At 41.7% G+C, this 14,796-nt stretch overlaps 1 protein-coding gene across 6 annotated transcripts in view; it reads right to left on the minus strand.

Annotated features, from left to right (window-relative positions):
• trak1a (trafficking protein, kinesin binding 1a) overlaps window positions 1-14,796 on the minus strand; it is a 189,126-nt gene that overhangs the window by 16,280 nt on the left and 158,050 nt on the right. For all 6 annotated transcript variants that reach the window (XM_048613609.1, XM_048613592.1, XM_048613603.1 and 3 more), the window contains 5 exons: window positions 14,554-14,684; window positions 12,752-12,826; window positions 9,554-9,691; window positions 6,514-6,590; window positions 2,185-2,424 (listed from right to left, as the gene is read on the minus strand). In XM_048613609.1, coding sequence (XP_048469566.1) covers window positions 2,185-2,424; window positions 6,514-6,590; window positions 9,554-9,691; window positions 12,752-12,826; window positions 14,554-14,684 — 661 coding nt within the window. The remainder of the gene's footprint in view (window positions 1-2,184; window positions 2,425-6,513; window positions 6,591-9,553; window positions 9,692-12,751; window positions 12,827-14,553; window positions 14,685-14,796) is intronic.

Here is a 14,796-nt window from a genome sequence, read left to right on the forward strand (position 1 = left end):
AACGTCAGCTTTCCTGCGCCTCTGATGCTGCCTGGCCTGCTGTGTTCCTCCAGCTCCACACCTTGTCGTCTCAGACTCCAGCATCAGCAGTTCCTACTATCACTGAACCGGTTTAGCTGCCTTCTCTCTCTTCGCCTGGGGGCAACCATTCTTTTAGACAAAGAATGTTCAGAAATCAGCACTCTGTCAGCCATGGGCTGTTTTCAAAAAAGATTGAGCCCAAACTTTCACAGGAATGGAACACGAATCATTTAAATATTGATTAAGGGAGGTAAAGTGAGTTTTACCAACCAGGCAAAGGGGAGGGTGAAAATCTATTTACCTCAATTTAATTCATGCAAATTCATTGAACAGTTCACTAATTTTTGAATAACCCTGCAGGAGTTTTATACATCTCTGACCAGCACGAGCATGTTAAAATGTAAGAGCTGTTGACAATTGTAAACCGGTAACCCACAGACTTTCACCATTTGGTCCAACAAGAATGTACCTACTATTCCAAAGTGTATTCCACTTATTCCAACTCCAACTCCCCTGCTCTTTCTGCAATCCCTGGTGTATTTTTCTCCTTCAACTATTCATCCCATTCCCAGATGAAAATTAATACCAGATCCAAATTCACCACCCTCTCAGAGCAGTGCACTCCAAATCCTAAATACTCGTTGCATTTAAAAATAAGTACTTCCTTACGTCACAAATGCAAACTTACTACAGATGCTGGAGAGCTGAAATAAAAGCAGGAAATATTACATAGTCAGCAGGTCATCAACCTGAAACATTAACACAGTTTCTCTCTCTACAGATTCTACTTGTCTTGTGTATTTCAGCAATTTCCGCTTTTATTTCCCCTCATCTCTGGGTCTGATGTCAATTGCTTTAAGTCTGTGCCCTCATCATTGAACCCTTCATCCACTAACAATAACTTTATTGAATTTCTACTGTGCGGAAGCAGGCCATTTGGCCCTTCAAATCCACACCAACCCTCCGAAGAGCATCCCGCACAGACGCTTACCCAATCACCCTACATTTCCCACAGCTGATCCACCTAGCCCGCACATCTTTGGACTGTGGGAGGAAACCCACATAGACACCGGGAGAACATCCAAAATCCACACAGAATGTCACTCAAGGCTGGAATCGAATCCAGGCTCCCGGTACTGAGAGGCAGCAGTGCTAACCACTGTGCCATTCCAAACTTGCCTGTTCCACAGCCCCCTACCAGAAAGCAGCAACAATTACTGGGACACAGTGCTCGGATAAAATGCAACTTGCGTTACTTCAGGATAACTTGAGATGGGAGGTAGCAGATTCAGAATTTAGAAACCGAATCAGATTTGGAAAAGAACACAAGATTGTCAGGAGTGCGATGGGGCAAGGTCTGGTGCAAGAGTGAAGAGTGTTGCTGAAAAACCACAACAGCAGGCACGGTCAATTATTATGAGAAAATCATGAACAGGTGAGCTCAGTTAAATGGTATTTGACTTTCTTTCCTAGGTACAGCAAGCTCATGGAAGTCACAGAAGGTTTACGGCACAGTATGAGACCAGTCTGCCCAAAGATTAAGCCATCCAACTTTCCAGCCTTTCGACCACATCCCTGGAAGTTACTGGGGCTTATCCTGACATCTTTGTAAAGAGTTGAGGGTTACCGCCTTGACTGCCCTTTCAGGCAGCAAGTTCAAGACCCTGAACATTTACCCCCCACCCCTCATCTCTTCTCTAATTGTTCTACCAATCACTTTAAACCTATGCCACTAGTCACTGACTGCTCCACTAAAGTAATCAGGCTCTTCTCATCCCATCTATCCTCTGTACATCTCAATCAAATCTTCCCTCGGCCTCCTCTGTTCCAAGGAGAATGATCCGCAGCCTAACCAATCTTTCCTCATAGCTGCCTTTTTCCAGTCCTGGCAACACCCTGGAATATCTATTTTGTGCCCACTCTACTGCAAGTACACCCACACACTAATGCAGTGATGTACCAGTGGCATAACCTAGTGTACCTTCTGGAAGGCTTCTGCTTAACTGAACATTAAACATGTTATTCAAACGACAGAGACACCTCACTCACACATCTCGACCACATCTCTGACACAATGAAGATGTGACCTCCATTCCTTTACCTTTGAAGTGATCTGAGCAAAAAACAAAAGAAAAACTCCAGTTCACAGTCAGATTCTCTTACCCTATTTCATTTGATTCGGTTTCTAAAATGATGCTGTTCGTCTTGTTGTCTATGACTATGCTGGTGATGTCGCCACCGTAGAAGCTAGACCGGGGAGTGCTGACACAGCTTGAGAAGGCAGAGTTCATTGCGGAGGACTGGTTAGACCCTGGGATGTTCATTGGTGACGGTGCCTGCGATCTTTGTCTGACAGCTTGATTCACTGTGCGTACAGTTTCAAACACCCGTTTCTGCTGATGTCTGCAGGAACAATAAAGCTATTAACAGGCTGATCACTGCTGTACTTGGCGCACACACACAGAAAGTGCCGAGGCTGCAACATGGTGCACATTTACTACACAACTCCTCATAGCAGACGGTTAACCTGCAAATAAATTTGGAATTAAACAGGACCGTACAGTTCCACATTTTGGCAGCTTCTGGACGGGAAGGCAAGATTTGGATCAAGGTAAATGTAGCAAACCAAATATTCACCGTTTTTTCTCGTTCCATGACAATGAAATGCACCGCACCATGATTCAAATGCACTTCTATTGCAGATTATGTTTTTGCTGAACGTGTTGATTTGTGGATGTTGTTTTATGGGGGAGGCGATGGTGTAGTGGTATTATTGCTGGACTGGTAGTCTAGAGACCCTGGTAATGTTCTGGGGATCTGGGTTCAAATCCTGCCGTGATAGATAGTGGAATTTGAATTCAATAAAAATCTGGAATTAAGAAACCTAATGATGATCATGAATCCATTGTTGATTGCTAGAAAAACCCATCTGGTTCACCAATGTCCTTTATGGAAGGAAACTGCCATCCTTACCTGGTCTGGCCTATATGTGACTCCAGACCCACAGCATTGTGGTTGACTCTTAACTGCCCTCTGGGGAAACTAGGGATTGGGAATAAATACTGGCCTGACCCTCATACCATGAATGAATAACAAGAAAGGTTTCAATATTTATATAATTTCATCACTTGAAGCTGGTTTTGAGGGTAATTGTGGGCAATGTTGAAGAAGTCACCAATATCATAAGAGTCAAGGGTCAGCAAGGAAAAACTTACACTTCCAGTGAAGTAGTTTGTGAAGTGTAATTACTGCTGTAATGTTGGAAATGCAGCTTTGCACATAAAAGCTCCCATAAACAGCAATGCATTAATGACCGGATCATAACACTTCATTCAACATGTTTTGTTTTGAAAGAAGGATGAATATTGGTCAGGACACTGGGAAAGCTCCCCTGTCCTCCTTTAAAATAGAGCCATGGGATAATTTAAATCCACTTGAGGGGTCAGATGAGGCCTGGGTTTAACACCTCGCCGAAAGATCAGCAAGATTTATTTTTTAAAAAGAAATGAACACTTTCAATTTAAATTGCGGTGTGTTAGTATCTAATTCTTTTAATACGATGCTAAACATCTCAGAGTTAAAGGTAACAAGGCAAATAGATCTGGGGATTGAGTTAATTATATTAAAATGTGGAGTACAGAGGTTTGTCTTCCTTTTACTTTAGTTCAATTTGTTTGTTGTTTATGCCAAAACAGTATGAAAATATGGAGGGTTCTTGTGTCTCAATGTCAGATTCAAGATCCAGCTGCCTCTAATGTGTGTTATAATGCATCTGAATATTAGTGAATCACATGGACGTCTGCAAAAATTAACAGCGATTACTTGGTCACTGTTACGCCAAGTTTTAATTCCAGATTTTGTTTTTTTAAACTCAATTCAAATTTCACCATCTGCAATAATAGAATTTGAACTCACGTCCCCACAACATCAGCTTGGGGCTCTGGATTGTTCTAATGACCAGTGACATTACCACTAGACCGTTGCTGCTGCTGATTAAGACTTGTAAGATCCTGATGGGACTTTTGATAGGGTAGACTCTAAGATAATGCTTCCTCTTTTGGTAGAATGAAGTAGAATGAAGGGGCACAATTTAAGAATAAGGGGTCTCCCTTTTACAACAGAAATGGGAAGCACGGTTTTCTCTCAGAGGGTCGTGCATCTTTAGAAGTCAGCATCCACCGTGCTCTGGTGAACTGAATAACTTTTAGGGTACATGGATTCTTATCTAACAAAGGAATCAAAAGTTGATCAGGTTAGGCGAGGATGTAGAGTTGAGGTCACAAGCAGATCAGGCATGATTTTCTTGAATGGCGAAGCAGACTCAAGGGGCTGAATGGCCTCCTCCTGATTCATACGCTCAATGACGTAGGCGAGGGCTATATTCATTAAACAGAACCCTTGGTAGGAACTGCAATAAGGAGCAGCAACAAATAGCAGGAACATAGGTACAGGAGTAGGCCATTCAGCCCCTCAAACCTGTTCCATCATTCAATGAGATCATGGCTGATCTGCAGCCTAACTCTTTACATCTGCCTTGGGCCCATATCTCTTAATATTTTTGCTTTAATAAAAAATCTCTCAGATGTAAAATTAACAACTGATCCTGTATCCACTGCCATTTGTGGAAGAATTCCAAACATCTAAATTTTTGTGCATATAAGTGCTTCCTAACATCTCTCCCGAATGATCTGGCCCTAATTTTAGACAATGGCCCCTAGTTTTAGAATCCCCAACCAGTGGAAATAGCTTATCTACCCTGTCTTTTCCTACTAGTGTCGTTAAGGCTTTACTCAGATGAGATACAACATGAGATTCAAAATGCCAGATTGTTTAAGTTATTTTTTTAAGATGTATATTCACACATTGATAGTAGAAAGATTCACAGCAAAACAGAGTTGACTTCTGCGCCACAAATGTTTTTGCATGTATTGAAATGTGACTTCACGCCTCGCGTGAATAGAAATACAGCTAAACTACTTTAAATACTTTTCTCAAGAACATGGCTGGGCTTCAGCTGTATTCAAAGCTAAACAAATTTTAATTACTTATTGGTTTACACACAACAGTTGTGTTAAGAAAAACACAATGGAATGTGGAAACTGAGAGTCATATTCATACCAGGCCAGGCTAGATATGAAAATGCAGTGACTTAACAGGGCAACAAATTCAATTTCACTGAAACGTCAACTAACAATGCCTTTCCCAAATAATGCCCCTTGCTTTCCCTTTGTATTGCATTATGTATACAACCATTAGTAATCAAATTTAGCAACTTTGGTCAGTAAACTCATGTACACTCCATTATGCTTGCACTTGTAAATGAAATTACATATCCTCCCAGACACAGCAATCAACATATTTCTTCTCTCCATTATCTGCAAAATAAAGGATTTTGGCTTACTGCCAGGCAAACATGGGCAGGTCTTTCACCTATAAGGGGCTTCACATTTAAGTAACATGACTATAAAAAGTGTGCCCACAAAAGCAAATCACAGAACTCTGCAGTGAGTAACTCAGACTTCCCAAAGCCTTTCCACCAGCTATAAAGCACAAGTGTGATGGAATACCCATCTCGGGGCCTAGATGAGTGCAGCTCCAACAACACTCAAGGAGCTCAACACTATTGGATTTGCACAACATCCACAAATGCTTATTCCCTCCAATACTGATGCACAGTGGCAATGGTACATATCTACATGATGCACTGCAGCAACAGTAGCTTCAACAAGGACTTCCCGACCAGTCACCTCTACCAGCTAGGTCCAAAAATTGAAAGTTCCTTTCTATCAGCCTACTTGCCATGAATTGCAGAGGTTTAAGATGTCAGCTCACTACTACCTTCTCAAAGGCGATAATGAATGGGCAATAAGTGCAGGGCTAGGCAATGCAAGTGGCAACTTTTCATGGGAGACTTTATACAAAAATTGTCATCCAGTTAGGAAACAGCAGAGGGAGGTTTCTTGGTTAAGGAAGATAATAGGGGCAGGCAAACAATGGCAGCCCAAGCTGCCTTGTCTTCACGGAAAGTGCATACCTATGAACATGTCAGCGGAGGACTCTGTTTGCCCATTTCTGAGTGATGCACACTACGGGTGTTCATTTTATTTTAATGAAGACAACAAAACCACAATATTGAGTCAAAGAACAGGAAAGTACCCGAATTAACACAGATAACAGAAAGGTTATTAAAGAACAGGTTTTGCTCTAACATTTTAATGGCAGTATTTCCTGCATTAGCTCGAATAAATTGAGGATGATTTTGCAAAGAATATGTTCAAATTAAATAACTACAAAATAGTTAAGCTCACAACATTTAAGTATATTCTATCTATACCCATTAACAATACTGAAGCTGATTTAACAATTTTCAGCTTCTGCACAATTGTAAATAATGTGAAAGGGCAACAATTACAAAATGAAGTGGCTTATGGCAAGGGCTGACCAGGTAGAACTTGACAAACAAAAGTTAAAGATTGCTTTTTCAGGAAGTACCTTTGTTCCAGGGCAGGCGAGGTGTCCATCTGCAGTTCTTTACGCATCGACCCTTCAATTTCAGCAGCTAAAGAATCCTGTGAAATAAAATGAAACGTGAACCATGCAGAAATGAGCACTGGATTAAGTTACTGGGCATCTAGTAGTCCGTTCTTCCAGATTTCCCGAGTTCAGGTTGGACAAACAAATGCTTAAAAAAACCTTCCCACTCCAGTGCGAAAACTGATATATTGCACAATTTATGCTAAGGGAACAACACCTCCTTTGCTGCTTGGGCACTTTACATCCTCTAGGTCTGAATATCGAGTTCCATAACTTCAGAAACTGACATTGTGTCAACTCTTCCACCTCACCCCACCCTCAGTTAGATTGTATCTTGTTTAAAAAGAAAGAACTGCAGATGCTAGAAAATCAGAAATTGCTGGAAAAACTACAATTAGTTTGTATCGTGTTTACTTTGCTCTTGGTAGAGGACCAATTCTCTCCCCTTAACACCCTAAATCACACTTTCCTTTTCCTTCCCCACTAACAACACCTTTTGTCTTTTGCACTGGGCCTCTGTATCTTCTAGAAGTACCTTATAAAAAATGTTTCCAACACTTTTTAGTCTTGCAGAGACACACTGGACTCAAATTGTTAACTCATTTGATGTTTCATACCTTGGGCAAGTTAAAGCTTGGCATTAGCCAAGAAATCTTAAGTAATGATGACAGGAAATCTCTGAGCACTTAAGGGGCTCACAAGGTTGAGGCTCTGAACAAAGCTTCAATAGCTCTGCCAGAAGCCATAGTTCAAGCTACAGCCAAGTCCAATCATCTAGAGGGGGGTGTCTTTAGTGTTTAATGGCATTCCACTTAATCACTGCAATTGGGGTCTGGGAATGCTTAGAGCTCCTCAAGGACTCATGAGAAAGTCAATGCTGTGAGAGAAAATTCTTCAACAGTGTCGTCAGAAGTTCCTTCCTTGCAGCTTGGGAATTTATGTTGCATTCCTTCGAATGCTCCAGCTGTAGCTCAAGTTCTGTTCTCAAATGTAACAGCAGAAGTTGTCTTGATACACAGTGGACAGTGTCCCTGTCTCTGAGCCACAAGGTTCTACGTTGATGTCCCACTCCACGATCATTGAGACCATTAATAACAAAGACATTGGTACGTCCATCAGGGCTTCAATGACTTCAGGCATCATCTTAATGGCTGCAGTAGCAGGCTTTGTGGGCAAAATACTCCTTGATCTTACTGTATTTGAATGTTTCTATTACTTAATAACTAACACAGGATATCAGACTTGCAACATTAGCCTGTACTAAAGAGGAATTATGTTGGAGTAGTAAAGTCCAATTAAAGAACAAAGCACAGTACAGCACAGGTACAGGCCCTTCAGCCCACCAAGCCTATGCCCACACATGACCCCTTTCTAAACTAAAAACCTTTTGCCTTTTTACACTGTCTGTATCACTCTATTTCCTACCTATTCATGTGTCTGTTAAGATGCTTCTTCAATATTGCTATTGTATCTGCATCTACTACCTCCTCTAGCAGTGCATTCCAGGCACTTACCACCCTCTGTATAAAAAAAAACTTGCCTCTCATCTCCTTTAAATTTATCCCCATTTATCCTAAACCCACATCCCCTAATATCTGACATTTCTACCCTGGGAAAAAGGGCTCTGACTATCCATTCTATCTACACCTCTCATTTTGTAAAACTTTATCAGGCCGTCCCTCATACTTCGACATTCAAGTGAAAACAAACAAAGTTTGTCCAATATCTCGCACATAGCTAATATCCTCCAAGCCAGGCAACATCCTGGTAAATTTTTGCCGTACCCTCTCCAAAGCCTCTATGTACATCCTCTGATAGTGTGGCAACTAGAATTGTATGCAATAATACAAATGTGGCCTTACTAAAGTTCTATACAGCTGCAACATGACTCCCCAATTTTTATACTCAATGCCCTGAGTGAAGGAGGCAAGCATTCCATGTGCCTTTTTGGCCACCTTTTCCACTAGCATTACCACCTTCAGGGAACTGTGGACCTATATGCCTCTCTATGTTAATGTTTTTAAGGGTTCTGCCATTTACTGTATACTAGTCTGAATAAAACTCCAATTACCCTTGCTCTACTTAAGTATCCAGCCTATCCATATGCTGCTGTATTCTCTAACAATCCTCCTCACTATCTGCACTCCCCCAATCTGTTACAAACCTTGCTAAAGTCCATGTACACAAAATCCACTGCCCTGCTGTTAATCATCATGGTCACTTATTGAAAAAAATTCAATTGAGTTTGAGAGACACAACTTCCCCTGCACGAAGCCATGCTGCCTATCTAATTCCCAGGCAAAATTTAAAACCTGAAGTCCACATTGTTAGACCTATTAGTCATCAACAAGGACACGACTAAAATGATCCAAATGTAACTGATGAAATCACAAGAAGCTGTTGATACAGACAGACATCAAGTGGTTTAATCTCCGGATGTCTTTTGCATAATCTAGAAGCATTTTTATCCATTTCAAAAGAAATATATTAACAATGTCTGATTGGACAGTTTTGATTATTATTTAGGAGTAAGATTACACCAGTCAGCACTTTGAGCCCATCAATAAGAACTTGGCTGATCTGGTTGCAGTTTCAACACCATTCTCCAGTCCACTCCCTCAGGATGTGTCAACTGAATGGTCAGATTTTGACTGGGCATTGTCAGACCAGTACTTATGGGGGTTTGTTAGCTCAGTTGGCTGAGCTCACAATGTAGATTGATGTCAACAGCAGGAGTTAAATTCCCACACTGCCTGAGGTTACCATGAAGCACTCTCCTTCTCAACCTCTCACCTCGCCTGAGGTGTGGTGACCTTCAGGTTAAGTCACCAGTCATTGCACTCTCATTAGAGAGAAGCCCTATGGTCTGGTATTTTTAATTGTTATCAACACATCAGACAAACATAAATCGGAATAAAACCACCACTCCAAACATGCCCAAACTGAACAGATCGAATGGCAAGTGGACAATTGCAATATGTTCCTTCCACATATTTACCAAAGGGAACAGGCCCAGTGAATGATAGCGTCGTGGTGCGCTGTTTGGCATGGTTTTGTTACGCAGGTTCTTGATTTCCTCCTGTGCTTCATGCAGCATCTCCATACACTCCGCATATTTGTCCTCCAGCTCTCGCAACTGCGGACAGAAATACACACATGCTAAAATTACACCACTATCATTAAAGCTCGAAGTGCACAATGACGCAGCATCAGTAATTAAAAAGCCATTCTCCAAACATTTATTTTGAGTAAATTTCACTTTCCCTTGCACATATGGATCTCCAGCCAACAGGGTTACAATAGCGAGGAAATGTCAATTTTGCAACACAGAACTAAAAATATTTGCAGCCTATCATTTTGAACGAATGTCATTCCCCTCCAAATAGTTATTTTACTTTATTCCAACATGCACCAATAGCAGTTGAGAGAGGAAGTTATCTGCATCCTGGCTGCTAGCAATATACTTTTTTTTAAAGAAAAAAGTCCTGTTGGTTGGGAGTTGCATTTGCACAGAAGCCCTTTTGAGAAAGTGCCTGGTCTGAGTTATGACAGTGAATACAGAAGCACAGCTGAACTCAGTTACACTGGAGACAATCCACAGCCCATGACTCCAACAATACATTACAGATGTGTAAATGCGGAATAAAGAGGAGAAACTGCTGGCAATAGTCAACCTATGGTCAGAGAAGCAAATAAAATATTTCGGGTCAATGACCTTTTGTCAGAATGAAAGATCATGGATCTGAAACTTTTTTGTTCAACTAGGCTGCTTGAATTGTTTTTCTATTTTTGTTCTCATTAGAGAATTGATACAGCACAGGAGGCCATTCAGCCCCATCGTGTGTGTTCTGACCTTTTTTTATTCAATTTGTGCCACTCTCCTGGTTTCTCCCTCTTCACAATACCCTGTTGAGTCAATTGAGTTTAATTCCACCACACACACAGATAGTGTTTCTCAAAACCTTAACCACTCGCTATGTGAAAAATTATTTTCTGGTTTTGCTTTTCAATCTGTGCCCTCTCATTCTTGATCGTTTCACAAGTGGGAACAGTTGCTCATTGAAGGAACAAATTACTGCAGATGGTGGAGTCTGAACTGCAAACAACGAATGCTAGAGATCACAATAGGTCAGACAGCATCCATGGAGAGAGTGAGCGCAAGCTTATGTTTTGAGTCTAGGTGACTCTTCATCAGAGCTGAAATGAAGAGAAGTGTGGAGGGGGCAGCATTTATGCTACAGCATGGTGAGGTGGGGGGTGGTGTTGTGGGGGTAGTGGGTGTCGAGAAAAGATGTTGATAGTTCAGATAAAGTGATCTGAATGTGAGAATGGCAGAGCAACGATGTGCGTCTCCTGCCAGACTTAGAAGGACAGACAGTCCCACTGGGATAGAGGGAGGGGTGAGAGGACATGATAACATGTAAAGCTTCACAATTTGAAGGTGTTGAACTCAATATTAAGTCCAGAAGCCTGTAAAGTGTCTTGTCTGACGATGAGAGGTTGTTCCTCCAGTTTGCACTGTGATTCATTGAAACACTGCAGCATGCTGAAGACAGACAAGTGGGCATATGACCAGGACACTGTTAAAATGACCAGCTACAGGAAGATTGGGGTCATGCTTGTGCACTGACTGGAGGTATTCCGAAAAGCGGTCATCCAGTCTGCGTTTAGTTTCTCCAATGTAGAGTAGGCCACATTGAGTGCAGCGAATACAATACACAAGATTGGAGGAGGTACAGGTGAAATGCTGCTTCACCTGGATAGACTGTTTAGGCCCTTGGGTGGTGAGCAGGGTGGAGGAGAAGGGGGCAGGTATTGCACCTTCTGCAGTTACATGCCAACTTGTTGCAGGGAAGGTGGGTGGTATTGGTGGTCGTAGAATGAAGTAGGGTGCCCCAGAGGAAACGATCCCTGTGAAATGCACACGGGGGAAGTGATGGAAAGATGAGCTTGGTGGTGGTGTTCTACTGGGGGTTGTCTGTAATGGCAGAGAATGATCCTTTGAATGTGGAGGCTGGTGGGATGAAAAGTGAGGCCAAGGGAGTCCCGATCATGCAGTTGAGAGTGATGGGAAGGGGCAAGGGCAGAAGCACAGGTGATAGTCAGCTGCCGTTGACAGCCCTGTTAACCACAGTGGGTGGGAAACCATGGTCATCGAAGCAGCAAGCCACACCAGCAACGTGGTTTTGGAAGGTGGCATCATCTGAACAGATGCGACATAGGCAAAGAAACTGGGAGTATGGGATGGAGTCCTTGCAGGACTTGGGGTGTGATAAGCTGTGGTGAAAGGAGCTATGGGAGTCAATGACTTTGTCGTGGATGGCAGTGGACACTTTATTCCCCAAAATGGAGACAGAGAGGTCAAGGAAAGGAAAGGAAGTGTTGGAAATGGATGATACGAAAGCACGTGGAGACACACCATTGTTCTGCCATTCTCGCATTCCAATCACTTTATCTGAACTATTACCGTCTTTTCTCCACCAGTACCCTACACCCACTACCCCACAATACCCCCTCCCAAACTGTAGCATAAATGCTACCCCGCCTCACACTTCACTTCAGCTCTGATGAAGAGTCATCTAGCCTTGAAACATTAGCTTGCTCACTCTCCGTGGATGCTGTCTGACCCGCTGTGATCTCTAGCATTTGTTGTTAACAGTTTCTCCCTGTCTGCTCTCAGAATCCCTACTTTGTCCAGACCCCTCAATTCTGAATATCTCTATCAAATCTCCTCCCAGCCTGCTTTCACTCATGTAAACCTTCTCTAACCTATCTTCATAACTGAAGTTCCTCATCCCTGCACGAAACAAACAAACAATCTCGTGCATTTTTTTATGCTTTCTCGCCAATGTTTTCACAGCCATCCTAAAGTGCTCAAAACCGCTTGCAACACAACTGACAAGACTGGACTAGTGTCTTGTACAAGTTCAACAGCTCGCCGCACTCTACAGTCCTATTAATAAAACCTAGGACACCCCATGTTTTATTAAATCACTTTCTCAACACATCCTGCCATCTTCAATAGCCTCTGAGCATATTCTGTGTAGCATTCTTCAAGATACAAGACATTCAATGAGGACATTGGATGATTATCTGGATAAAAAAAAAGTTAGTTATTGTTGCAAGGGTATGGGTAGGAAGCAGGACATTGGCACGAGGTAAAGACTAAATTGATATCCTTAAAAAAAAAACTTACCTCAGCTGTGAGCTGCCGTTGGGCATCTTTAGCCGCACCCAGATGTTGAGTAAGTTCCTCATTTTCTACCGCATACTGCAAAGACAAACCATTCATTAATAATCACTGATCATAGATACAGCTTGTGGTAGATTACTACACAGCCCATTTCAGAGCACAAATGCTTCTTTCTGAAATTCTATACATTATTCATTGAGTTTTTATGGCAAGCAGGCTCAAGATCTATGGAAAATAATTAGAGATGGGCCTGCTGTACGTCTATTCTGACTGGGTCACAAGAAAGCTTAATTTCTCATACAAAGTGAACATCTCGTAAGGATTCATTTCCTTTGCCGTTCTCATCTCTGAACAGGAACACTTCTTCCTAATTTTGGCCCTATGAGAAACAGATTCAAAAACTCCAGTTATAGCTGACATTTGCCAGTGGCTCACATTTCTCATACTACTCCACCTGCCCCACATTCAGTCCTGTTCAAAGTCAGAATTGATGGTTCTTGGACAAGGGTGGATTGCTTTCTTGGAGGGAAGAGGTAGAGACACAGGAATACTACAAAGATTGCTCTAGATGTTTCGAATTTGAAGTATAGTCTGATTAGCTCATTCAAACATTATTTCCCACTTCCATCACCCCTGTGAAGTAGTAAAAGTATAGTTACAGGTTATGATTTCACTTCCAACTAGAAACTTGGTCAGAATTCAAATTTCTTTTTAAATACCAGAAGACAATTTGGTTTCCTTAATTTTGGGCTGAATTCAAGTCTGATGTTACACCTAAAAGACAGCGTTGCAATCTACTATCTCAAGTTTTGTCATAATATGACTATCTAATACCATGGGTGTTCATGGCTATCCCGATATAAGGTTTAAAAACATTTATCTATTTGCACCCCTTCCTTCGAACTACATGAATTATGAGATCACTGCTTAAACAGGTTACAATGAACCATTAGTTGAATTTGCAAGATAGTAAGAAATAGAAGCAGGATTAGGCTATTTGGCCCCTCGAGCCCACTTTGCTATTCAATAAAATCTTGGCTGATCGGATTGTGACTTCAATTCCAATCTCCTGCCAACCCCACATAACCCTTGACTCCTTTGTCAAACTTCTCAAAAGCAAGCTTGAAAATTGTGCATGTTTAAAATTTTAAAAACAATAAACAAAAATGACATTCAGTAATATGTTCACAGCATGTGACCAAATGCCTTTGGTCTGTCTTCCTGAGCAGGGAATAAGGATGTAGACACCACGTAATTTTTTCAGTCAATAAAATTACTAAAACCAAGTCTGTTATTTCTATGATCTCTAGACATGTTGCAGGAAAGATCTTAAAAGCAATTATTGTATTTTGACTACACACACTCCTTCCTTTCAAAGACAGCATCAGTTCTTTGGGGCAAGGAAATATTGCTATCCATACTCTGAACAGGCAAGCAATCAGAATTATTTTTGTATATTCAGTCATGGGATTAGAGCATACTGGTTAAGCCAGTATTTATTGCCCATCGCCAATTGCAACTAAGAGTCAACCACATTGCTGTGGGTGTGGAGCCATTAATCAGTGCCATGTTAAAAGTCAATTGACTGGCAAAAACCTGGAGTTAAAAATTCCCTCATTTTTTCCTCAAGCATCTGGACTATAGACTGTCTCTGCTCTGGGATGATTGTTCACAACTCTTAAATGAAGACCCTTGGAGCAATATTACAGCAGTTTGACATGGAGAAGTTCCACATCATAAATCAAGTCTCAACTCATTAACGAAAGTGTCAGGGTGGGGGCAGGGAAACGAATGTATCAGCTTACAGCTTTAGACTTTTTCTGCAAGTCGACTATTTGTGACAGCAGATGAGTAATTTCCTCTTGCTGGCGCGCTGAGTCTTCAGTCTTCTTTGCCAGTTCCTCTGCGAGATTGACAAGTTGGAGATTTGCGTCCCCTGGACAGTTAGGTAGAAGAAGCAGAGTCAACCTTACACCCAGAACATCAAACATCTTTAAGTGAAAGACTAATACAAATGGAGACTATTCTACTAAGTATGCCAGCCTGCC

Source organism: Rhincodon typus, chromosome 2 (genome assembly GCF_021869965.1).
Source record: "Rhincodon typus isolate 14 chromosome 2, sRhiTyp1.1, whole genome shotgun sequence".
Classification (NCBI taxonomy): domain Eukaryota; kingdom Metazoa; phylum Chordata; class Chondrichthyes; order Orectolobiformes; family Rhincodontidae; genus Rhincodon; species Rhincodon typus.